This window comes from Halichoerus grypus, chromosome 6, assembly GCF_964656455.1.
Source record: "Halichoerus grypus chromosome 6, mHalGry1.hap1.1, whole genome shotgun sequence".
Classification (NCBI taxonomy): Eukaryota; Metazoa; Chordata; class Mammalia; order Carnivora; family Phocidae; genus Halichoerus; species Halichoerus grypus.
Genome location: NC_135717.1, coordinates 29,292,157 through 29,317,904, shown reverse-complemented (window position 1 = coordinate 29,317,904; position 25,748 = coordinate 29,292,157). Strand labels below are relative to the sequence as shown.

The window sequence follows — 25,748 nt, the reverse complement described above, 5'->3', positions numbered from 1 at the left end:
GTTTCCTGCCTACAGTTCACTCTCACTCTTATTACCTTACTGTTTCTTCCTCAGCAAAACAGGACACATCGGCTTTCTCTCTTGTAGATTAAGCATTCTCAGCAGGAGCACAGATTGGTTCTTGGGGGAGAGGCAGAAAAATCACACCTTTCATGTTTAAGGCACAGATATACATACAGCACGTAAATGGACATGTAGCCAGTCTGTGGTGTTAAAATTTCGTGGAAAGTGATGAGGAAAAATTGGGTAAAGAGTCGGGCCATAGGGACGATGATGCAAAAAAGGTGGAGAAACACTCCCGCGGACAGTTTTCTTATCCCACCATCACACTGACCGTGACTTAGCAGCGTGTCTTCCCGTCTTTGCTAGGATGTGCCCCTCCCACTTTTCAGTCCTCCCTTCTGTCTGCCCTTCTCCCTTGTCTTCTGTAACTCAGAGTCCAAGGAAGACGACTCCGAAGAGACATAATCTAAGGACGTCTCTCTGTTGTAGATCTGCGTGTGTTCGCAGGGATCTAGAAAGCTTGGACGTGGAGAAAGGATTTGAAGGACTCCTTTAACGCTGACAAAATGTGTTGTGTCATGTCTTCATGACCCGTCCTGCGGCCGGGGGGCGGGGCAGACGGCCCCAGTCACTTGCGTGCAGTCGGAGCACTGTGATGGAGGGGTGCCGTCGGAAGGTGCCAGCTGTGAAACGTGCTCCTCTGCCTCCCCGGCCGTCTGCCCCATCCCACAGGAAGTTCTCCTGGCTCCCTCGGGGCACGGCTTCCACAGCACACCATGGACGGTCCCATCCCGGTCCTGGACGGCCTGGCCGAGGTGCAGCTCCCGTCCTCAGAGAGGGGAGAGCATGCCCAGCAGGGCCGACCAGAAAGATGAGCGTAAGCACGCGTTACAACCTAAGTCACCAGGCTCTTGTGCCCAGTTATGCTGCTGTACGTAATCGTCCAAATCACTGATGGTCCTTCAAAATCTTACTCTTAGAAATAACAGAAAAATGTGCCCCTTCTCCTGAAACAGCGGTTTCCATAGGGCTGATTTGTTCAACTCTTTATATCTGAAGTACTACACACTTGATACCCTGTACTTAAAAAGTAATAAAAATGAAGGACTTTTAAGATATGCTGTCTGATTTCGGAGATCACCCTTTGTCCTTTTTTTACAAAAAAAAAAGTCTTAATTACCAGGATTCTTAAATTGGGCTTAATAATTATTAAATTGTTGGGATTTACCATAACCATTTATAGTTGTCTAAAGATAGAATACTTTTATAGTGGTTTTATAATTTTAAAAGGGGGGGGGAATTAGGGATCAAATACGTATTTTACTAAAAATATGGTACCCATGGGGAAAACTTGAGGTGTAACGTGGATACGTCCGGTCTAGCTGCATGGCTTCTGTAACACTGGCCCAGGCCTCATGGAGGCAGCCCCGCAGTGGGCCCGCATCCGCTCGGCGGGAGGGCTACTGGAGGGCCCGGTTCAAAGTACCAAGATGCGGGAGATGAAAGGAAAAGGCATCTTCTCTCAGTCCCGTGTCAAGAATGCTACAGGAGAAGCACAGCTCAATATTTAGCAATCCGTTTCCATGCTGTTACTAATTATCGTATCCGTCCCCCTCGGATGCTTTTACGTCGGTGAAACATTGCGCAGTTGCTAATATTCTCAGGTCTCTGCTTACTGCGGTGCAGCGTCATCTCAACCGTATCTTTTTATCAGCAGCTTTGTGAGCATATATTGAGACTGCCAAGTTTTCATGTAGGTCCCTTGAGCCATGTTTGTTTCTGTTCCGATTCCCTGAAGCCTTTCCTGGATTATTCCTAGTCTCCAAGCCATAGAGTTTTTCTCACGCTTATTAAATATCTATGCTTGGAGTACTGGGAAAATTGACTTGATTTATGGAACTCTCTTTCATACGAAAACAGCTCTTTTGGGTGTGTGTACACACAAACACTGTGGAAGCAGATTTATCATAGCCCAAGTGACTTTAATCACCTATCCTTTGAAGTTCAACGTCCCTCGTGACAGCAGAGCCAGACGACACTGACGGTGATGTAGCACGTATAGTACGGAACAAGGACAGACCTACTGCAAGCAGTTCATGGGGTAACTCTGGGCTGCTTTTACTCAGAATACAAGTGCCCTTCCTCCCTTCATCCCTCATTCAATCCAAAAGACATTATGGGGGGCTGAGCAAGGCAGCTGCCCTGTGGGAGTGGGGGCAGCAATCCAGGGGAAGGCTTCGGAGCCCACTTGGGGTGAGGAGACATCTGCATAGGGTTTGGTATGGCAGTGACAGTAGTGGGATGAACAGGGTATCCACGAGTGGGGTGGCAGAGACCGTGGGAGACAAGATTCTCGCTACAGGAGAAAAGGGTTACAAATACGTGAGAGAAGCTGAGAAAGAACCTTTGGCATTGGATTGGAATTAGAGGCATCAGGGCGAACTTGTGGTTTTCAACGTATATATAAATAGAGATGTACATACTTAAATATAGATCCGCATTTACATCTGTTAATACAGAGAGCCATAAATATGTGTGTGCATGTATGTTCACACACATAAACTCACAGACATATTCCTTAACTTTCTACAGAGGAGGCCTGGGAACACTGACACCCTAATAGCAATGAGGACACCTGCTATTGAGTCCTTGGTTTCTCAGCGGAGCAGGAAAAATAAAAGATGAGCCTGGAATACCTTGTACCAGAAAGTAATCAAGTGCTCAGAGAATGGGTCACGACAATAAGAAACTGAAGCCAGCTTGAAAGGACTCCCACTGGCCAAATCTGGAATAATTTGAGCATCAAACTAAAGGGTAGGAACATGCTATCACCCATTGCATAAAATAGGAATCCATGAGTCCGTGGTGATAGAAATAGGTACCATAAACCACATAAAGGAGATTCTTCTTCTTACAGTATAGGATGTGCCACTAATAAACGTAGAAGGAATGATAGAATTTTCAAAGTCACTATTTGGTGGCCGTCCTAGTAATAAATAGTTCAGTCCCACAAATAATTCATTACAAAGAGAAAAACTAACTTTACAATGAAGAAACTTGGCCAGTACCATCTTAATCAGTTCATCAGAATAAATATTATCACTTATAGGACAAATTGGATTTGTGCACCACCTGATAGGATACAAAGAACACATCCCTGCCCCCATGGTATTCCTGCCAAAAACACTCCTGCCATAACCTGAGTCTGATCATGAAGGCACACCAGAAAACTCACGTTGAGGGCAATTCTACGAAATAACTGGCCTGTAATCTTCACAATTTACGGAAAGAAGAGTCCAGAGAGACTGAGGATCTATTCAAAAATGAAGGAACACTAAAGAGAGTTGTAATAACTCAGGGCCATACGTGATCCTGGTCTGGATCCTTTTGCCTTTAAAGATGGTGTTGGGACAATTAGTGGAACTTGAGGGGAGTCTGTGGTTTAGATGGTGATCAATTGGTGTTAATTTCCTGATATTGATGGTTATATTGGGGTTTTATAGGAAGATGTCCTTGTTTGTAGGAATTCACACCAGAGCGCTTAAGGTAAAGAGGTGTCATGTCAGAGCCTTCTCGCAGATAATTCAGGGAAAAAAAATGTTCTGTGAATTTGAAATTATTTAACATTTTTTTAAAAAGCAAACTAAATGTTTTTTCAGGCATATTCACCACTAAAGAAATTATTATTTTCTCTCAAAACTGCAGAGACAAGACTAGATATAAACCCACAGCAGGACAATGTGTTTCCTTATTGAGATTTTTTATATTTATCAGATGCAAAAATAATAAGCTTACAGAGGATCCTTAAAAGAGAACTGTTTTATTTTTTAACATACTCAACACACACGCACACAGTCGGTTAAAAAAAAAAATAGAAGTGGCTGGTATGGCTCTGTATGTACCCAGGTTTCTAAACTTGTGGCCTAAACACAGTTGGGTGGGGTTTAAAAAGGAGCATGCTGAGCAAGAGAATATTAGGGTTTGTTGTTCTTGTTGTTCTTTTTGCAAAGTAATTAAGAATGTAGGCTCTGGAGCCAGGCCGCCTGTTGGGAATCCTGGCCACCACGTAGAAGATGGGCGACCTTTGACAAAAATAGGTCAGTTTTTCTAGGCCTCAGTTTTCTCATCTGTGAATTATGATAATGTTGAACCCCCGGGCCTGGCAGCAGGACACATGAGGTGACTCATGAAAAGCACGTAGACTGGGGCACCCTGCAAGCGCTAAATAAAGTTGGCCATTGCTGCTCTCAGGAAAAGTGGAAATGTTTTCATGAGAGCATTTTAGTATGGTTACGTTGGCCCTCCTTCTCCCTCACCAGGAGTAGAATTACCAGGAGGCCATAAAAGTCACGACCTCTGCTGTTAAAACCTGTCCCAAGATCCAACGAAAGCCTGGAGACCGAGCGTATTCTAGAGGACAGCAAGCGTTGTGCAGTAGGAGAAAGAGTCAGGCTTTGGTTAACTCAGACTGGCTAAGCTCCAGACCTGCCACGGAGAAGCTTTGTGACTGTGGTCCTGGTCTGTAAAATGGCTATAATGTACCAATAATCATCGTGGTCAGAAGGGGCTCTTGGGGGTTAAATGAGATAAACTTTGCCAAACTGCTAAAAAGGTGACTGACCTAAAGAATGTCCTCAGAAAACTATGGTTACTTTTCTTACTCCTTTAAAGATGCAGGAACAGTCAATGTAGGAGAACAGAGGCCTTGGGATCAGAAATAGTAGCAGAGCATTTGAGCGCATTTTCGAGAAGTGTGATAAGCTCAGCGCTGTTTGTTCCTGCGGGGGTGTGGACTCCCAACACTGGGCTTACATTGCTTCAGAAGGAATTTCAGTTGACAAGAGCCATGTCATGTGTTGTGTAATCCCATTCTCAAGAGACGCTGGAGACGAGTAGATGGCTATCTTTCTACAGCAGTCCGGGTTGAGTGCACACCAGCCCCGGAACCAGGGGCAAAGGACAGAATCTTCACCCAGTCCCCGTCTGTGTTTCAGTGGTGACAACAATACGGGTTTTTCTGGCTTTGACAATGTAAGCCTTTCTTTGTCCCATAGAAGGATCATGTCAGATGCACATTCAAAATGTATGTGTATATTTTCTTTTGAAGAGAAAATGTGCTTCCTTTAGAGAACATTTCATCTAAAATTACTAACTATTGGGCAGTGATTGAGGACTTCTTTAGAATTTTGAGTATTATGAAAACAAGTTTTCCAATTGCAGCTTCTCCTGCTTGAATTCGTTTACTTAATCATGCAACATGTATTTATTGAAAACTAATATTCCAGGCACCCTGCTAAGATGTTGGTTATAAAAAAGTGAACAAAACATATCCCTCATGGAAGAGGATTCCATCTACTGCTCTTACAACCTCTCATGGCTTTTCTGGGAACCCTTTGCAAAGGAGCATACTTTGAACCTTTCTTTTCTTTTTTTTTTTTTAATCAGCTGCTTTTTGGCTGTAGCTGCGGGTAGATATATATTTGATGTGTCTGAAAACAGGCTTGTCTCCACATTTGCCTGGCGTTTGCCATACCTAGAGATTTCCTCCCAGCAGCATCCCTCATGTTCAGTGGACAGCAGTCCGTGGCTTGCAGGAGACGTGCCCGATGTCGCTAGCTCACGTGAAATTAAGCTTGGGCTGGTCGCCGGCTGAATCGGCTCTGAAATCGAGGCTCTCTTGCCATCTCTGCTTTTGAGTACATGGGAGGAGATTTTTCCTGAGCACAATCATGGCGATGTTAAGTCTGTCAGCCGACTAGTGGCACAGAGGGAAACAGCAGCTCAGGTCTGAATTGGTGACGGCAGAAAGCTGCAATTGCAGTACGTGTCCCTGTTACAAAAAGCGCTGGCTCTGCCAGGAAGAGCCGGACGCCACAAAAGAACTTTGGGAGTTCGGTGCCTCTGTCGTTAGGCAGTTACTCTGGTAGCGTGTTTATTCGGCGCGGTCCCTCTGCTGAGAGAAGACCCGCTTCCTTCCGATGCCCTAGACTGCCGTTTGTTTAGCTGGAGAACTTAATGAGTAATGAATGTGCTCGTCTGGCTGATAGAAAGTATTTCCACAGCCTGCGGCTGTGTTTATAGAGAGCCGGAGAGAGACCACAGGCAGCAATTTGTCTTCTTAGGTATCAGCAAAGTCTTCTCTTTTAACAACTACAGGATTTATTTTTAACTGCTTGACTCAGTGTTTGTCAGATGATTCGGACCATCAAACTGCAGATGGAAGTACCCAGCGCGCGGGGGAAGCTGGAATGGCAAGGGGAAGGGGGCTGGCTGGGAAAAGGGGTGGGATTTCAGCATCGTGCCTCCGGGGCTCTGCCTCCCAATGTGGGAGAGAGTTTAGGGCTTCCAGCGGCATGAGTGTATTTGCAGGTCAGGCTGGGAACTAAAGGGGAATGGCTGCCTTCAGCTGCTTAAAGACATAATTGCCCAGTGATTGGGGTCTTGTGAGGAGGAACCCAGGACCGAGGATCCAGGGACCGGGGACCAGAGTGTGCTGAGCGCTGGTCTCTGCTGCGCGGCAGATTGCGCTTTGCTCCTGCTTGATGCTGCCTGTCTCCAGAAGCCTCTCACCATGATCGATAGCTCCAAGAAGCAGCAACAGGGCTTCCCAGAGATTTTAACTGCTGGGGATTTCGAACCATTAAAAGAAAAGGAATGCCTTGAGGGGAGCAACCAGAAAAGTCTCAAGGAAGGTCAGTCTGTCTGTGGACAGGGGCAAAACTGCCGAATCTGTGTTCCCGTCAGCCAGGCTGAGCATGTCTGTCTGCTTACCATGCCGTGTGTCTGCTCTCTCTGTTCACTCGTGTCCCTCACACGTTCTAAGTTCTTTGAAATGAAAGCCGAATGCTGCTCTCGGTGGCTCTTTCTAGCGGTTCATTAACTGATAGAACTCTAGGGATTTTGCAATAATTAATACAGCAAGGGGACTTAGGAGGCCAGTCCTCATTTCAGGACTGAAATCTTTCCAGGTTCATTTTGTGTATTCTCTCATTCTTTCCATTTTTTTTTTTTTTTTTTTGCCCCGACCCCCCCACCCCCACCCCTTAAGGAGAGGCCACTTCCTTTTCAATATCATTCAGAACACTGTTTGCTTTAGGTTTACAAACACATAATTCCAGGAAAATTATTTTTTTTCCAAATGACACGTTTATGGGTTTTATTGTTTAAAACCAGGAAGGTAGCTAGTGCTTTCTTAATTATATCTTTAAATGGTTGGTTTAATTGGTTGTAATGCACATTGCATCGTTTTGTTTTGTTTTGTTTTTAAAAACACATTGCATGGTTTTGTGGTCTTTTAACAAGGCAAAAAATAAACTTAAGAATATTGTCCATTACTGTCAGTGGCCACTGCACAGTACCTCACTGACTGATTTGAGAAAATGGCCAAAGGTATGAGCTTTGCTGGCCCCTGTCCTAGCATATACTGAAGAGTGGCCAGACCAGTGCAAGTCGTGCTTTACTGTAGCAGCTGGAGATCAAGGGCCGTGGTTTCAGAAATTCGGGACCTACGGAGATTAAGTTTTTCCTGAATTTGAGATAATGAAGGTCACCCCTCTCAATACTTGTTTATTTTCTAGGGTTCCTTGGGAGGGAAAAAAAAAAAAAAACCCACAGTAACCTCTTTTCATTTTATCTGCTTTCAGCTCCTGCCATCAGCCGCCCCTCACCTCTCCACTCGCCCTTGCTCATCTTAGAGACCCAGAGAATAAATGTAGACTTATCTGCCTAAGTAGCAGGTTGAGCTTCTTCCAAAAGGATATTGCTTTTTTTTGCTCAGACATTTAGAATATGAGAATGTGATGATAGAGATTGTTACAGATTTGAAAGATAAGAAGAAGAAACAATAGTTGGACTTTTTAGAGTATACTTTTGGGTATGGGTAGAAAAAACATCCAGATCCAAACAAACGACACACAATGAAGTATAAATAGCTGTTGCCAGGAACCAAACAATGGGGTCGTCTCTGCTTGCGCACAGCAACCTTTACTGTAGATTCTTATAAAATCAATACCAGTGGAGCTTTTAAGACACATTCTGGAGATTCACTGAGGGAACTTAAAGTTTTTAAATCATTAACTTAAAAAAAATAGTTAAGAATTATCTAAGCATCATTTAAGTCACTTCCGGGTGTTAAACTGTCGTTCATACCTTACATTTGAAACAGTGTTTGTGCTAGTGGAACACTGAGAACGTGGAGGGAAATAGAGTCGTCACGAGCGCAGAGCAGGATAAGGAGCACGGAAGCAAGGATTAGAAATATGAAAGCAGGGTAGAAGCATTACCAACAAGCACAGCAGAGCAGGGTCGACACAATTACGTAACGTAGGGGTTGTTTCCCTAACCATGTGACCGTGCCTTCCATTTATACTTGTGTCATAGTGTAGTGTCAAAAGGGCAAGACCATGGGCTCTCAAGTGAGATATACTTGGGATCGGGTCCCGGGCGCACCATTCTGGAGCTCTGTGACCCTGGACAGGTTCACTGCTCCGAGCCTTAATCTCCTCATTTGTGCAATGAGAAGCAACACATACTTCATGCTGTTTTCATGAGTTGCCCTATTTGATGCCACTCTGTCATCCCTCTGCTTGTCTTTTTTTTTCAGCCCTTTGTTACTTTTTCCTTCTATTTAAATTTTCATTTTTAAAATTCCCTATATATTTACAGCATAGAGAAATATTTTATATGTTACTGTCTTATAAATTCATACCTAGGGGCACCTGGGTGGTTGATTCGGTTAAGCGTCTGCCTTCGGCTCAGGTCATGATCTCAGGGTCCTGGGATCCAGCCCTGCATCGGGCTCCCTGCTCAGTGGGGAGTCTGCTTCTCCCTCTCCCTCTGGCCACCCCCCACCCTGGCTCAGGCGCTCACACTCTTGTCTCTCTCTTTCTCAAATAAATAAATACAATCTTTAAATAAATAAATAAATTCATACGTATAAAGAGTTAAGGAGGGAGAACTTTCATATTTTGAAACACTCCACAGAAATGGTTGGATAAAACCGATCTATCTCACCGCAGTAGCACTGACGAGGGTTTTGCTTTATGTACCTCCACAGATTGTATTTCTACCCATTTCTGCTAGAGATAGGGCTGAGGGGAAAACCAACAAAAAACCCCATAGAGATCAAGGATGATCTGTTACCTCCATGTTAGTGATGCTGAAAGAGCTATTAGACCTGGGTTTGATCAGGACAGAAAAAAACAGGAGAAATTTTTGCAGAAAGCACTTTTTTTATTTGAAGTGGCATAAAAATAACGTGATTCCTGTGCAAGATGGGACTCCTGTAATTGAGTGTGTCACCGTCACTGCCTGCCAATGAGTTGCAGTGGTCAGCGTAGCAGACTCACAGAACACAACGTTGGGATTGGGGACAGTCCGCCCTGAAGCTTCGTCTGCTTTTAGGCCTCAAACCGTATGTTAGTTGTATTAACCCATGAAAGTTGATGGATAAAGCAGCTGTTGTTGAAACAGTAAAACACCCTAGAGTCTGATTAGATCCTATGCTGTTTGTCCAAAGAGACATATATACCAGTGATTATTAGTGTCCGATGGTTGATGCTTTGTGTGTTGAGGGACGCCAAAAATATTCATTATATTTCACATCAGTAGTGTTTAGTTCTCCACTCCTTTTTGGCAACGTTGGTTTTGGTTTTGGTTTGTTTGAAAGAACAGCCCCGGGGATTTTTTTTTTAATATCAAGAACGTAAGTTTCCAGGTAGTGAAGGAAGGCTAAAGTTAGGTCCATTTAGTTCTGACCACTTGGACACGGCTTGGTCTCTCTGGGGTTTCTGACGTGTGTCTACTGTAAGGGTTGGCAGTCCAGTCTGCTGCTCAAGTAGGTGCTCTGTTTCTTACTATTACTGGGATATTTCAGAATTCCTGTTACTGTTGACAGTACTAGTTAGCCAGAATTATTATTAGGGGGAAAAGCAGACTTTATTAGCCAATAATCATAGGCTTCAGGAGTCTCTGTGGCACCTTAACAAGAAAATTTAGTAATACCTATTCAAAATTTAAGAAGAAAATGTTCCAAGTGTCAGTGGCCTCTGAATAGTTGTCATCCCATACCAAAGAATTGTTTGGATAACAAAGCCTATTACCTCACAGTTTTGTCAATGCTTATATAAACTTTCTGGTAAATACCAATCCACGTGTGTAGTGGGAAAATTTAATTATTAGCTGCTTTAGGTGAAGATAGCAATGAAAACCATGAATTCTACGGATCAAATTCAAGATAGAGAATTCTCTTTAGACTAATTTTCTGTGTCAAAGCAGCAATAGGGAATCTCAACTTTTGGCTTGTCCACAAAAGAAATGGAACGTTTTCTAATTATGTGCAACATGGATGAGATCTAAATTTAATTTCTGGTTCTAGAACTAGAGATGGATATTAGAGATCACTGACTTGACAACTGAAGAATTAACAATTACAAATTTTGAGGGAAAATCAAATAAATTGAGGTGATTTAATTCAGATAAGTGGTTTAATCGGAGTCATTATTAAGATAATGAATCATAACACCAGTGCTAGTTATAATTAAAGAGGAAAACGGTTGTTCAGTTTACAGAGCTCTCTCATGGTAAGAATAAAAACCCTAGAAAGAAAAGAAAGAAAAGAAAGAAAGAAAGAAAGAAAACTGGGCTGTGTATTACTTTACTTTGACTAAAACTGACTGCTCTAACAAACAACCCCAAAACTCAGTGTTTTAACCAAAGTGCATTTCTTGCTCAGTCCAAAGTGGGTCAGACTGCTACCCTAGTCAGCTGTCCTCCAAGAAGTGACTTGGGGAATCTGGACTTCTCATTGTGTTGCTTAACCCATGGGTGTGGGGTGGGGGGAAAGAGTTACAGACTTGGGGGGCCACATTCCCACTTCTGTCCCCGGCTGGTAAATAATAGTTGAGATAAAGTATATGCAAGTTTCTGGTAGACTGCATAGTAAACAGTGGAGTAGACGTGGTGTGCTGGGACATGGCTGTAGTAGGTCTTTTTACGAAAAAGGTGCACATTTGTCTACAATCTTCTGAGCAAGCCAATCTGGGGAAAAACAGATTAAACAAATACCTTTACCAAAGCACCCAAACTTTTCTAAATGTTGGAAATGATCTCATACATACTCTACCTGCACTGTCCATTAGCCACGGATGGCTGTTTTTTTTTTAAAGGCTTGTCAATTTTTTAACATTTTTCTTTATTTATTTATTCATAAGTGACAGAGAGAGAGAGAGGCAGAGGGAGAAGCAGGCTTCCCGCAGAGCAAGGAGCCCGATGCGGGACTCGATCCCAGGACCCTGGGATCATGATCTGAGCCAAAGGCAGACGCTTAACCAACTGAGCCACCCAGCCGCCCACGCATGGCTATTTAAATGTGAATTTAAAATAATTAAAATGAAATAAAATTTTTTAAATTCAGCTGCTTCATCACATTAGGCACACATGGTTAGTGCCTGCCATACTGAACAGCGCAGATTATAAAAAACTTCCGTCAGTGTGGAAAGTTCTGTGAAAGACAGTGCTGCTCTACCCTTCCCCCTCCATGCCTCTGCCCACTACGTTCCTCTCACCGCAGCTTTGCAGGTTCAAAGTCGCTGAAAACCCAATCCCAATGCCATTTCCTGAAGAAAGTCACTGGACCCTATCAGCTAAAAATAATTTCTTCTCCCCTGTATATTCCCGATAACTCGATCTGCACCCCTTCATGGCATTTTACCTTTTGCCACTGTGATATGTGTATCTGTATTGCCTTCACTATTAGACCGTAGTGATTTGGGGGGATAGAATCCTTGTTTGGATCATTTTTGTACCTCACCCCCAGTGTCCTGCATCTCATAGACACATTATTATTGTGTAACAGGGTAAAGAGTATTATCCCCCACCCTGCCTTCTTTAACGGTATAATTTGAACTCTTCCCTTCAGATACAATTTATAATTCAGTTATAAACTAATGACCCCGTGTGATACGTTGGTGCCTTAAGGCACTGTGAAGGTGCATGAAATCATTCATCAGTGCACAGAATGACCCCTAGATCATTACTGGATTACTAGCATTGTTATTTATGGTCTGATTTTTGCCAAAATCTGGCCACTCTCCCTTTTCTGATATGCTGCTTCTAAGCTTCTGTGAAGTAAGCAACAAATTAACAAAATGTAATAGGGAGATCTTGATTGTATTGTTGACTCAACTAAAATACATTTATTGAGCCATGGTGGGGGAAAGGGACAAATGGGCGGTTGAAATAAAGAATGCGACAAAGCCTTCTCTGAGCAAAGCACATGAATTTTGCAACATCTATTTTGATTTCTCTGGGAATTTCTTGTTTCTTTGTTTTCTGTCAGTGTTCTACAAAATTGAAAGTATTGTACGGTGAGATGTCACTAAATTAACATTTTTTTAAAATAACTTTGAAGAGTATGATATAGTCCTTATAATGAATTCAAATAAAATATAGGTATGAAGGAAAAGCAAAAGATCCCTCTTCCCAGGCATGATTCAGTGTTTTGTTTTGTTTTTTTAAATGGGTGCATGCCCTTTTTGAGATGAAGTTCTATAATTTAATTTTTTTATTAGAAATAATTTCATTTTGCAGAAATTTGAGTGTTTGTACTCAGGGTCATGCCAGCATACAAAGAGCTCACAGCCTAAAAAGTGAGAAACTAAATGATAACATAGGAGTGAAAACGTGCACACGTAACAGAGAGCACAGAAGAAACCCATGTGTGCTTTGGTCCAGATGAGGGAGGATGACACCTGTGCAGGCCAGCCCTCTCTCGTGTGCTCTAGACCTGCACAGCCCTCTCCTGTGGCTCCAGTGGGCCTCTTCTTCCCAGGAAACATACTCCTCCAGTTTCCTGTCATCTTTAAGGGCACCTCTGTTCACCCACTGACTCATGCTGGGAACCTGAATGGGACTGATCTGTGACACTGTCGCTGACCTCCTCATAACCTGCTACCAGGTCCTGTCACCAGATCTGTCAGTTCGACCTCAGAAATCTTTCTCTCACCCACAGCACTTATTTCACCATGGCCACCACCCTTGCCTGGGTCCCCTTCCTCAAATACAGGGGTCTTCACTCAAGTGGACGTACAGCTGCCTCCCAGTCTCTCCCCACCCACCCAGACCCCTCCATGGAGGGAGGCTGTGCCCCTGTGTCCCGAAGCAGGTCGCATTTCTACATCCCTCCATCACTCTTCTCTCCCAGCATGCCCCTCCCTCCCCACCCCGCCCTAGTCCATTGGCCTGAAGGGCCACAACTCATGCCTTCCTCTGCACCATCATGTAGAGTCGCTGTAATACGAGGACAGCACACAGGTTAGGCCACTTCTCAGTTGTCTTCTTGTGTTGGTGGGCAGATTGCTGTGCGTGTGTGTGTACGTAGGTAACTAGGTAGGTGAATGCGTGTGTGTGTGTCAGTCCCATCCCTGAATCCACACAGTGGGCAGAAAAGCCAAGCTATTGAGCCAGGATCAAGGGACCTCAAAAGAGGAGCACAAGCTGATGGAGGTAAATAATATTCCACAGTTTTCCTGTTTCACTGTCAATTACCCTTTTATTCAGAGAGCCAGCCTTGGGCATTTACGTTGAGATATTTCAGGGTCGTTTATGCCACGTACATCTTCCCATCTTAGAGGAAGTAGGAAAGAGCTTTTACCTGTCAGCACCTCTACGTAGAGCTGCACACTGAAATTCTGATGTGGTGGTGGAATATAGAATTTCTGATTGCCCCCAACATAAGAAAAATATTATCTTCTCTTGGAGCCATAGAGGGTAAGAAATCTAGAAGTTTGGGTGTAGAGCCCGCATAGTCCTGCAGGTTAAAAATCACTTGTCTCAAAGAAACAAATCAAGTACTGTTTTAACCTCTTTATGTTGCTGGTGATGAGGCAGTTAAGTGGATGATTTTGCTTTTGAAGTGCCTGTTATTTGTGTTATACTTCCTTTTATGCCACTGTGTACTTGATTTCCATCACTTTTTAACCAAACGAGATGTTTAAAATTCGTATATGTCGAATATCCTTCTGTAAGTCTGCCACAAACTAATGTCATCCCTGCCGATCTGTATCTGGCCCCTGGCTTGACATCACGTTGTCATACCACGAGAAGCATACTTTAAATTCATTCCAACTTTTGACAAAAAGGAGAAGGGAATTTGTGTGAAGGTATGATCAGTTTAAAGAAATATGCCCCATTTTTAGCAGTCTGTTTCCATGGTAACAGAAGCTGCAGCCAACCATGGAATTATCAAAGTGCCTGTAAATTTCCAAGGCTGAGTGTTGAAAACATTGTTTTCCTGACCTCATGCCGCAGATTAATTCAGGAAAGCTATAGTATGTGAGCCCGGACCATTAGCATTCTCGTTTTGACTTCATTTTTAACTCCTAATAGAGGGTGGATGGTGCCTTTCAGACCATGACCTCCTTGCCAGGAAGTTTAGAATTCCAGAGTTTATACCACCTGCCTCTTCCCACGTCCCCCAGCCCAGTGGATTCATAAGGATACAGTAGGTTTTCTGACATTGGAAAGAAAGGCAGTATTTCCTGTGTGGTCTAAGCCCTAACTTTTTCAAACACGAATTTGTGGGTTTTTTAGTTAACTTGATGTTGTCTCTCTTTCTTAAATGGAGAATAATCATAACATAAAAATTCCTGATCAAAATGCTGTTTGCTCTTGGTCCCGTCCAAGGTGGGGATTTATGTGCTCACTGTGTGGCTCGCTTCCGCTCCAGAAAGGAAGTGCTAGTAATGGAAGCTTGCTTCATCCGCACAGATAGCTTGGCTCTTACAAGACAAACCACAATTTTATTTGAGGCCTCTTTGTGTTCTATTTTGTAGAATCACTTAAAGGAGAACCTTATTTTATAATTGGCAGATTCGACCCCTGGAAATATAACCAGAGGCCTGTGATCTTTGGTTGCTATTCTTTATCATGTGTGAGAGTACTTAAGTGCTTTTTCTCTTCTTTAATGCATCATGAATTTTACATTAATTATGAGTGGAGATGAAAAACAAATTAGCGTCTGCCAGTTTTTGATGGTTTTCTTTACTCCTTTGCCCTTCACCTTCCCTTATTAATCTTCTTATACCCTTTAAAGCAATATAATTAGACTTTGTCTTCTGTTCTACCACTGACATTAATTCAAAAATACCCTAAGCCTCAAATTCCTGCAACAAAGTGAAAGTCTTGGTTCTGCCCATGATAAGCACTTGCCCATAGAAAATTCTTCCATTGATTTATTCTTAAATTTGACACAATATTCTCTTTCCTTAGAAAATATAACTCTGTTATATACTGTAAGTATACCACACAAAATTAAGTAAAGCATGTTTATTGAAATCTCTATATTATGAGCATTGTAGAAGGTGCTAGAATATAGGGATGTCATCTAAAAGGGGAAATAGAGGCGAAAACAACCCCAACAAAACCTAGAGTTCACCGTGACAGGGAATATAAGATGTGGCTGTTGCGCTAGTTACCACACCACTGAAAAATACGTCGCCATTAGTGGTTCATGGAATTGTGGTGGTGGAGGGCTAGCGAGGGGTGGGCGAGAAATGAGAAATTTGATTACTGAGCTACTAGTTTCTTAAAGTCTGTTGTTCTGCTAGCTTGTTTTTTTTTTTTTTAACTGAGGTAAAATTGGCATAACCTAAAATTAGCCATTTTAAAAGTGAACAATTCAGAGGCATTTAGTATATTCACCGTGTTGCTCAAACACACCTCTAGTTCCAAAATATTTTCATCACCCCAAAGAAAACCCTGTGTCCGTTAAGCAGTTATTCCCATGCCCCCCGTCTCCATCCCCAGTTCCTGCTTGCCACCAGTCTGAACTCTGTCTCTACATTTACTAATTCTGGATATTTTACATACATGGGACCATCTGTCGTGTGGCCTTTGGATCTGGCGTCTTTCACGGAGGGTAATGTTTTCCAGGTTCATCCGTGTTGTGGTAGGTGTCAATGCCACATTCCTCTTGATAGCTGAGTAACATTCCATCGTGTGGACAGGCCACAGCGTTTCCCATTCATTCACTGCAGACACTTGGAGTTCCCAACTCCTGGTGACTGGGAATAGCGCCGCTGTGCACACGTGTGTGTGTGCGTGTGCGTGTGCGGGTGTGAATGTGAGCCCCCGTTTTCCATTCTTTTCAGTTCACCTAGAAGTGGAATTGCCAGGCTGCGACTCTTCTTCGCTAAAACTTTGTATAATGAGCTTTAGGAAGAACTGCCAAATGTTCTAAATTTGTATCTTGTGGGTCTTTTCTCTGATCAAAATGATAAAGTTCAGAGCCAGTGAGTGACTTGCCAGTTTCCTGACTGACTTCTGTCCCCCAAGCTGTTGCCATTATTAATTGGAGCATTTCAGTAACAAATAACTTTCTCTTTCCAACTTGCTCTTCGCAGTCTGCAGGGATTATTTCGAACCTCCTTCTTCACTGGCCTCACACTAACTTTTCCTTCATTCCTCTCCCTTTCAGCAAGTCGCCTTGCTTCCTCCTCCTCTGAGATCTGAGAAAATAACAGCCATCATTGGGAAATCCCTGGACATCCCAGACCAAATCTAGATACCTAGCTTTACCCAATCGTCTTTACCCTCCTGTTGTCATAGAGGAAATGTGTCTTCACAAAAGCTGTCTTTGTGTGCTTGGAATCCTCTTCCCTTCAGGGGACCTGCTGTCTGTTCCTCTCCTGTGCGGCTCATTCATAGTCATTCATTCCCGTCCCCCCCTCCACCCCCCCCACTGCCCCCACCCCACCCCACCCCCACCCCCGTTGATCTTCGTCAGTTATAAACTGGCTTGGGTGTGTTCCAGCTTGAAATTCCACACATCTCAAGCATTTCGCCTTCTCTCCTACCCTTCAGGGCAACATCTTGAAAACATTACTTCCAGTCACTTCATTCACACCCATGCCCCTCCTTTACTCCGTAACCTCCTCTGGTCTGACTTCCATCCATCACTCCAAGCAGTAGCTCCTCGTGCACTAAAACCGCAGTTGGTCATGACCCTCTTCTAGAAACACTTCTACACACACTCTCCAGGCTCCTCTTCCTTCATAGACCACTTTGACCTCCTTTGCTGGATCTTCATCCCCTAACTGACCCATATGTGGGCTTGTCATTGTTAACTTTCCTAGAAGCCGAGTCTGTGGCTTCTTTTGCCTTCCCTTTCTATATTCTCTACCTCGGGGAACTCTCATGGTTTGACGACTTTCAAATTTCAATCTCCTGCCAAGATCTACCTTCTGAAACCTGGACCCACAGAGCCAACTGTCACTTTGACATCTCTGCTTCCAGTTCACACATGTCCAAGACTGAGCTCCCGAATGGACAACTTGTGCTCTTCATCTCAGTAAATGGTCTGCCCAGGTGCTTAACCCAGAAACCCAGGTGTCATCTTTCTTGTCTCTTTCTCCTCAAAACACAACATCCAGTCTCTTACCACATACTGTTGATTTTATTCTAAATATATCTTAAATCTGTCTGTTACATCTCTCAGCTGTGTTGAAGGGGAAAAAATGAAATGTCTTGTGCTTAAGTCTTCTGCCCAGGAACATCAGAAAAATTCTACCTAGTTTAAAAATAAACAGGAGGTTTGCAAGGGAAAGCTTAAGAGGGTCTTCTGACAACCACTGTAAATGTCTCCCCATTCAGTCAAAAACCTGCCCATCACCCTCACTAATGCTTTTGATATCTTTTGGTCCCTCACTGCTTATTACTTATATCAAATTTCACCATTATTTTGGCACAATATTTGCCATTAGTCTTGGGTGAATGGAAGTGATCTTTGTTTTTGAATTTAAAGTTACCTTAAAACATGATGTACATTGTGGGGAAGGGATGAACAAAAGGGTACTCCCCCACCTCCTAAGTGGGAATATGGATTGTTGAAATCATTTGGATTGCAAAGTGCCCCTATCAGAATTTTAAATGCATGTTCCATTATCATACATTTTACGTATATAATCATCATCATCATGGGAAGGATACCAAAAAATGAATGAGGACAATCAATGCAGCACTGTTTATAATAGCAAAAAATCTGAAAACTTACATGTATACGATGATACATCCATATGTTAGATACAGCCAGTAAGAAGAATGAGCTAGATATTGTGGGGTTTTTTCAAACAAATCACCAACCTACATGAAGATCCTACCCCGTGTATCTCCTCTGTATATTTTATATTTAATATTGCTGGAATATTCACAGAACACCCTCTGGGGCCATAAAAGTTTCACAGTGGTTACCTTTGTGGAGAAGAACGGGAGGTGTGGAGAGGGATAGACTGACTTTCACTTTTCTTTTTAATGACTTTTTTATGTGTGTGTGTCACTTTTATTTCAACAAATAAATAGAAAAAAATTCTCATAAAACGTGGATTTTTAATAGAGGTATTGGTGGTATAGTGGTATGTTTCTGAGACCCAGGCCCAGAAGGAAACCCCCAGGATGTGGCTCCTTACCCTCCAGCTACAAAAACCCATCCACAGCAAAGAGCTATAAGCATGTGAATCTTTGTGGAATTAAATTTTCTTAATCCTGCTGATGGTAGGGGAGGACTGCATGTATGGGGGCTGGGGCGTATGTGGGAAATCCGTACTTCCCTCTCAGTTTTGCTATAAACCTGAAACTGCTTTAAGAAACAATAAAGTCTTTAATAACATCCTTATGGGGGTGCCTGGGTGGCTCAGTGTCTGCCTTGAGCGTCTGCCTTCAGCTCAGGTCATGATCCCAGGGTCCTGGGATCAAGCCCCACATCGGGCTCCCTGCTCGGCGGGAAGCCTGCTTCTCCCCCTCCTACTCCCCCTGCTTGTGTTCCCTCTCTCGCTGTGTCTCTCTCTGTCAAATAAATTAAAATCTAAATAAATAAATAAATAAGTAAATAAATAAAAAACATCCTTATGGTTTTATATTTGAAAAAAAAAACAGTGGTCACTTTTACCAAGTATCTGAAGTAATGGTGGTCATAGTAACAGTATTAATAACCACCACCACCACCTTTTTAAACATTTATTTTTAAGGAAGAGGAAAAGTTCATCGGTCTTTTGCTCTCTGAATATAAATTTTTTCAAGACTTCAAATTTTTGGCCTTACCTGGACTAAGCAAATGCAGGTGTAAATTTTACCGCTAAACTGCTGCTTTGATAAACCACTGCAACCCGGATTGAATGGGGCCCTCAGACTTCATTGTCCTAAGATGTTACATAGGGGCCCGTTACTCCCTCCCGTATCTGTTCAAAAGATAATATGATGATAACATTGTCTTGTATTTATAGGATTAGGCCCCTAATTTAATGCAGATTAAACAGTACATAATCAATTTTTGCCAAGTCCAATCACTTTATTCTTTTTACTCAAACATCTGTTTGAAAAAAATGAAATTTAAAAACAGAAACCGGGGCCTGTTTTTTTGCCTAGTGCTGCCTTCAGAGTCAATACAGAATCAATTCCAGAGTATTCTTTGGTTTTCCATCGTTGCTTTTGCCCCTGGTTTACCCGGCCTTCACTTGACTGCTCAGGATCTTGGGGTTTTTTTCACCCCTCACGATTCTGCATTCTATTCTGCCCGATGTCCTGCAATGAAATAATATGCATTGAGTCCTCTAACTTGCAGACAGCTGCTCATCTCCCCTCCCCTTCTTAACCTACCCTCCTTCATACCCCATAACTGAAACTAGCTATTTATAAAGAATTTCCAAGACCATGGCTGACTGCCACACCGCTTCCCAGAATGGGTCATTTCTGCCTTGTTTTTATAGTATACAGTCCTCAGATGTCCCCTTGCAAACCCTTTGCACCAAAACTGTGCTTTGCTTTGGCTTGTTCCACTCATGCTAAACTGCCGCATATTATTAAAATGCTGCATAATGTGGGGTTTTTTTTCTTTAGAGTGAAAAAGCACTTTAATTATGTCATATTGTAGAAGCATTTCAAATATTCTACATAAAAAACAAAAGAGAAAGTACATATAACCTTGGTTCAAAAAGCAGCTGAAAATTTTGAGGTAGGGTATAAGTATTATATGAAAGACATTATTGCCTTTTAAGGTTTTTTTCTATAGGAAACTAATCCTGAAATTTTGTTCTAAAGGCAGTTTAATCCATTTAAGAAGTGGGGGAAGGGAACTAAAAGAAAATACTCTCTAATGTGTAAACTATTTGTGATTCTGAAAAGAGGGACATTTCCTCTTTAACATTAGATAATCTACCCTTCATTCTCAAATTTTTATATTTCTTATCTAGAAAAAGAGCAAGTTGTAAACACTTCTGTTGACCCAGTATTGTTTTTATCTGTTGTAGCAAAGAATAACATGAAGTAGAATTTTCAAAATTGTGTATGTTTTTTTTCTTTGTTGAAATCTAAGAGGAAACTATGAATGTTAGCCTTAGAAAGTGTTAAGACACATCTACCTTGGAAAAATTCAATAGTTGATGAAAATTTTTTTTCTCTAAATGAAATGGATATAATGTAGTCTGTATCCATGTCCTCACACATCTTCTATAATTTCCAAAGTTGCTGGTTCGCACACGAAGAAATGAGTCTCACTATTTTATGGTCATACCTTATATGGACCACAGAGGGATATTCTTCCTTCTAGGAATTAAGGGTTTAAACTCAATGATTTTAAACTTATGGACTTACTGGGACCATGTGTTGGATTATTTAATTTCCACATTTTTCAAAGATAAAGACATTCTTTGAAAGTGTTCACATATGAGCAGTTCTATTATTACTGTGTCCTTTGTTTTCTGAAAGGATGTAGCCACTCACTGTCTGTTTTGAACTATTTTTTCTCCCTCAGAATTCTCTAGATTTACATGTCTTCTTATCCTGCATGTAGTATTTGCAAAATGGCCATGGAGAACCCTCCATTTTAGTCAGTTTCCTAACAGGATGGAGGCCGTGGTGTCAGCCCCATAGCTCAGTCGATCAGCTCACCTCAGCGCCGGGGAGATTGCTCTCAGGTTCAGTTTTCAGACGCAAGGCCGCTGCCCAGGACACTGGCTCTCAGGCCGCTGTACCACCATCTGCTGCCAGCACAGGAGAGCACGGCTGCACCAGCGTGTGGTCTTGCGTGTGTGGCCCCAGAAATGCAGTCTTATCGATACATGCACAGTGGGTCAGGTTTTCCAGGGACCAGCCGGCATAACAGCTTCCTCCTTTGTCTTAAGAACGACAACTGTGCAGCAGGCCCGGCGGTGGCCAGCGGTCTGGGCCTTCCCTGTCTCCATGGGGACGTGAGTGTGCAGCCTGCCCGGGGGGATGATGGTCTCCAGGCTCAATTCATAAAGGCCCCAGAGAAACTCGAGAAAGCATCTTGATCCCACAACCAGAACTGGCTCTCTGATCATTAACGGAGTCAGGTCCTCTGTCTTCGGGGCCCCACACCCCCTCCCTGTCCGGGCTAAGCACCGCCGCATTCTGCCGTCTCTGGTCGTTGGAGGACAGTCACCCTGCCTTGTCTTTCCCGGCCTGGACGTTCTGCCTTCGAGGTGCAGATGTTGCTTGTCACTTCTCATACGTGAACTTGTGTACCGATTTGATGAGCGGGAAGTACTCAAAGGAAGTTTGACATTTCCCAGAATTGTGAGCCTGCACCGATTTGTACTTTTTATAACCAGTAGTTATTCTCAGAGGAGCTTCGATCAAGTTGTGAGTGACTGGTTATAGTTAATATGGGCAAATACGGTAATTGTGTTTTAACACTGACCCAAGGTGGCAATGTACCCGAGTGTCTCTACAGGGCACTGTGCCTGGTACTCAATATAATGTGCTCAGCGCCGCCCACCTAGTGCTAGGGGTGAAAACTAAATCAAGCTGGGTGATCAGTCTTAACAACGTGACTGGTTATTTGCGCCTCTGCCTCATCATCCGTTCGTGTTCTTGCTGATGCCTTTGCTTTAAAGCAAACCTTGCATTCACAGCTGCAGCTCCTTCTGCCCTTGGCCGTGCATCCCAGACGTGCACCTTGCAGCCTGTAACGGACACCTGATAGGCGGGCACTTGGTCAACGAACAGGCCTGCAAAAGGCTGCCTGCCGCGCCTGCTTTGAGTAATGCTGTAGTGTTATGACACTGCTTGGGAAAATTCTGGAGGCAATGAGGAGAGGAGAGTTGATTGGGAAGATTATTCTTCTACCTTCAAGCAGTAGGACATAAGGAAGGTTGTTTTGCCACATAGAAAACCGGATGGAAAACACAAGTGGTCCGTGTTTGGTGTTTGTTTTATTTTAACAGTTGGTGACATGCATTCACTTTGCGTGTTACCCTCGTGGTAGCACATACCTTTGCATGTCAGCATGAGAACGTGATTTCTAGTCCAAGATCTTCTAGCTGACGGGGCTGCTATCACAGTGCATGAGTGCAGCTGACCAGCGTCCAGTCAGGAGACGCTTCAAGGCTAATGAGCTGTTGTCATCACTGTTGGTTTGCAAATGAAGTTGTCGCCAACATATCCGTCATTCCAAGATGCCATTCGCCCTAAAAATATGTATTGTCTTTGATACATCTGTCTCACAAGTATGGTGCTTTGTTTGTTTGTGTGTTTGTTTTAAACTAAAGAAGGGGGCTGTTGATGTTTTCATTACCCTTTCTGTTTTACACCTTTCTTTGAGGACTCCCTTGTGAGAAAGGAAGGATACTCCTGCTAGAGATGCATCAACAGACGGACCACCGTGTTCCAGAAGTGTCAGCCTTTGAACTGGAGATTGTTCTGACCCTTTTCTCCTCTCAGTATTCCTCTTCTTGGGATTCTGCCTCTTGAATGTGACCATCTCAAATTCAGACAAGCATTAACTTTAGCATTCATAGAAAAATGTTAGAGTATGCAGGCATTTGGGCGCTATCCTATTTACAGGTCATCTCTTTGGGTTATTTTTGTTCCTAGTAAAATACCATGATGGGAACATACTATCCTCAGTAAACTGTAAGTTATCAGGGAAAAGATCTTTGTGTTAGAGCGTAATTGATTCAAAGTATCACAGACCATTTTAATGTGAGAAGCATGTGCATATATTTTTTTGACCCGTTAAATTTTTCTTTTGCTTTGTGTAATAGAATCTTAGGTCAGTTGCTTCAGTTCTAAATGGGATGTCAGTGATGCTTTGTGATCCTATGGCCCCCAAAAGAAGCAAAACAGATTTTTTCAGTATTTAATAAAGGATGACATTCATATCTAGCAATGAATAAGAAAACGTGTTTAAAAGCCATTTTACAGCCTAGACTATTTTGGAAGTATATCTAGGCTTGTGCTCTGCAGTCAGCACAAGGGCAAGCAAAAAGCAAGGATATAAGGGCCATGGGCCCTGCATCTTTAGATCTCAGGGTTTTATTGCAAGTAGGAGCCATCGTGTGCATTGCATTTGAGCCTGGGTACAAGACTGGTCTGAGCTAGCCTCTTGTTCCAGCCATCACCCCCTTGCTAGAACATTCTCTTTCTTCAAGAAATACATAAAGGTAATTTTTTTTTTTTTTAGCATCTTGGCAACCCTTAATAAGCCTAACTTTGGTTTTCATCCACAGATGAAACCATAAAAATCAAAATAGAAACTTCAAATTGAATGTAAGGTAAATCAAGGAAAGTATTTTTCAGAGTTACTTCATGTATTCCTCTTTTGTGAAATTAGCTCATTTTCCAGATACAAAAATAGATGCTAGGAAAGGAAGCTGCTTGAGAAATCGAGGAGGAAAATTATTTTTATTAAATTTGGCAAAGTGTATTTTTACATTTTGTGATGTATTCTTCATTCCCTACAAGTTCTAATGATTCATTTATCCTTTCTTCATTGAAATGGTAAGATATCAATTGACTTCAGCTTTTTGAGAACTTGTAGAATGAGACATGTGTTATGTTTGTGCAAAGATTATTAAACTAAGTTCTCAATGTAGAAATTTTCCTTTGGGTTATTAGTAATATCTCACAGGTCTAATTTTTATTACAAATTTGGCCTTCATTAAAGCTATTTAAAGCTTGTTCCAGATGGCACAAGTCTCTCCAAATGAGCCAATCTTAAAATAAATTTTTGTTATTAACTTGCTTTAAAAAAAAACTAATGTCACGGAATCTCACCTTTCTATTTCTACCAATTAGACTTTTTTTATTAGGAAGTCTTAATGTATAGGCCAAACATTTTGGTTCATTGGCTGAGTACTTTGTGATTGTATTTAAACAACACTTAGCTCTATTCATTAAATTAAGATTATTAACTAAACAAAAAATGTGCTAAAAGAACTTCAGAGTTCACCAAACAGGTAGAAACTACACACTGATTTTCTTTCTGTAAGTCGGATGGTGCCAGGTGGTATCCTTACTCAGTTATGAATAGAAGGTGTTTAATAAAGCTTAGTTGTATCTCCTCTGGAACTTGGGAAGTTGGGTCCCGCCATTGCTTATAAACTCCAATGGTGATTCTTTCCTTTTCGCAGTGCTCCAGCTGAGACTGCAGCAAAGGAGGACAAGGGAGCAACTGGTGGACCAGGGCATCATGCCACGTAAGATTTAAGCGTCACTGTCACCTCCAGTGTGATGTAACAAAATGCACATGTCTGAGGAGAACCTGGAGCACACTCTGCTTTGAGATGTGTCCATTGAGTCAATATACAATTACCAAATGAGCTGATAAGGAAAACCAGGCATCAGCATTGCCAACCTAAGAGAATCATCTCAAATACGTTCTGAAAACCAGATGCAGCTTAAAAGATGGGCTTGAATTCTGTGTTACATAACAAAAACTGGGAAACTAGGTTAAGATCAGGTTTTACTTCATGCGTGAACATTTGTTTTAGTTTTGAAATAATTAAAGTCATCTCTATGTAACAGGTCCAGTGTTACTTAGACTTGCAAAAGTAACATGATAAAATTAATTCAAAAACCTTGTTCTACTTTAATTTATTTAATTCAAAATAATTATCTTTGGTACAATGTAGTGTGTGGTCTGTAATGAAGTGCATCTCCGTTATAGGACTAATAAGCATTCTATTTATAATTAATAAACCCTTTCTTGCCCAAGTGCACATAATTTCCAAGTATCTTGAGGCCTCCTTCCTTCATTTTTTAGAGTTGATTAATTTTAGAATATTTGCCCATTGTCTTCTTACCTTTACTCACTAAGTTTGGAGGTGATTTTATATTTTAGAGGGGAATACTGGTTGCTTTGGTGTTAGGATTATTTATATGGATGTTTACCTAAAAATTGATTTATCCAAAAAAGTAACTTACTTGGCTTTAAAAGACTAACGAGAAATTACAAAATGTACTTATGCTTCCCTGTCCTCTGAATCATTGATATTACTTTTTTTTGGTTCATAGAACAATTTTTCTCTGCAGTAGATATTTTTCCCAATAAAACTTTTTTTCTGGACTACTAATAATTATCTAAATATTTTCAATCTAGTATCATGATAGACGCAAAAGCTGGTTTGATGATCTGCCAGATTTCTCTACCACTACATTCCTGACAATGAACCAATCAGATAATATCAAATTAGGATGTTTAAGACACCACCACTAGTCCACTGTTGGGAGCTGGTCCCTAGTCAAACTCATTTGGGCTGGGCTACGGGGAATCTTTGTGGTGCTTCAAGTACCAGAGCCGAAAATAATTCTGCCAAGAGCCGATAGGCCAAGTTTTGGAGGTGACAACCCAAGTAAGCATAGCCCAAATCCCATCCATATTATCTGACTGCCCGGAGTTATAAGCGGACGTACACACAAAAGGTTTTGCAAAGATAATTGATAGAAATACTGTA

At 42.1% G+C, this 25,748-nt stretch overlaps 2 protein-coding genes across 12 annotated transcripts in view; one reads left to right on the top strand and one right to left on the bottom strand.

The window, feature by feature from the left end:
* MRTFB (myocardin related transcription factor B) overlaps window positions 1–25,748 on the top strand; it is a 192,233-nt gene that overhangs the window by 106,745 nt on the left and 59,740 nt on the right. For 8 of the 10 annotated variants that reach the window (XM_036123904.2, XM_036123900.2, XM_036123896.2 and 5 more), the window contains one exon: window positions 24,426–24,491. In XM_036123904.2, coding sequence (XP_035979797.2) covers window positions 24,426–24,491 — 66 coding nt within the window. Of the gene's footprint in view, window positions 1–5,883; window positions 6,696–24,425; window positions 24,492–25,748 lie in introns of those variants that run through there. The other 2 variants (XM_036123899.2, XM_036123902.2) reach the window with 2 other exon arrangements.
* The window catches only part of LOC144382288 (uncharacterized), an 83,029-nt gene continuing 76,038 nt past the window's right edge, over window positions 18,758–25,748 (bottom strand). Inside the window, exon 6 of one of the 2 annotated variants that reach the window (XR_013448895.1) lies at window positions 18,758–19,575. Coding sequence is in view for 1 of the 2 variants with exons in the window: in XM_078074789.1 (XP_077930915.1) it covers window positions 19,494–19,575 (82 nt within the window). In the remaining variant the exon portion in view is untranslated. The remainder of the gene's footprint in view (window positions 19,576–25,748) is intronic. The other variant, XM_078074789.1, reaches the window with a different exon arrangement.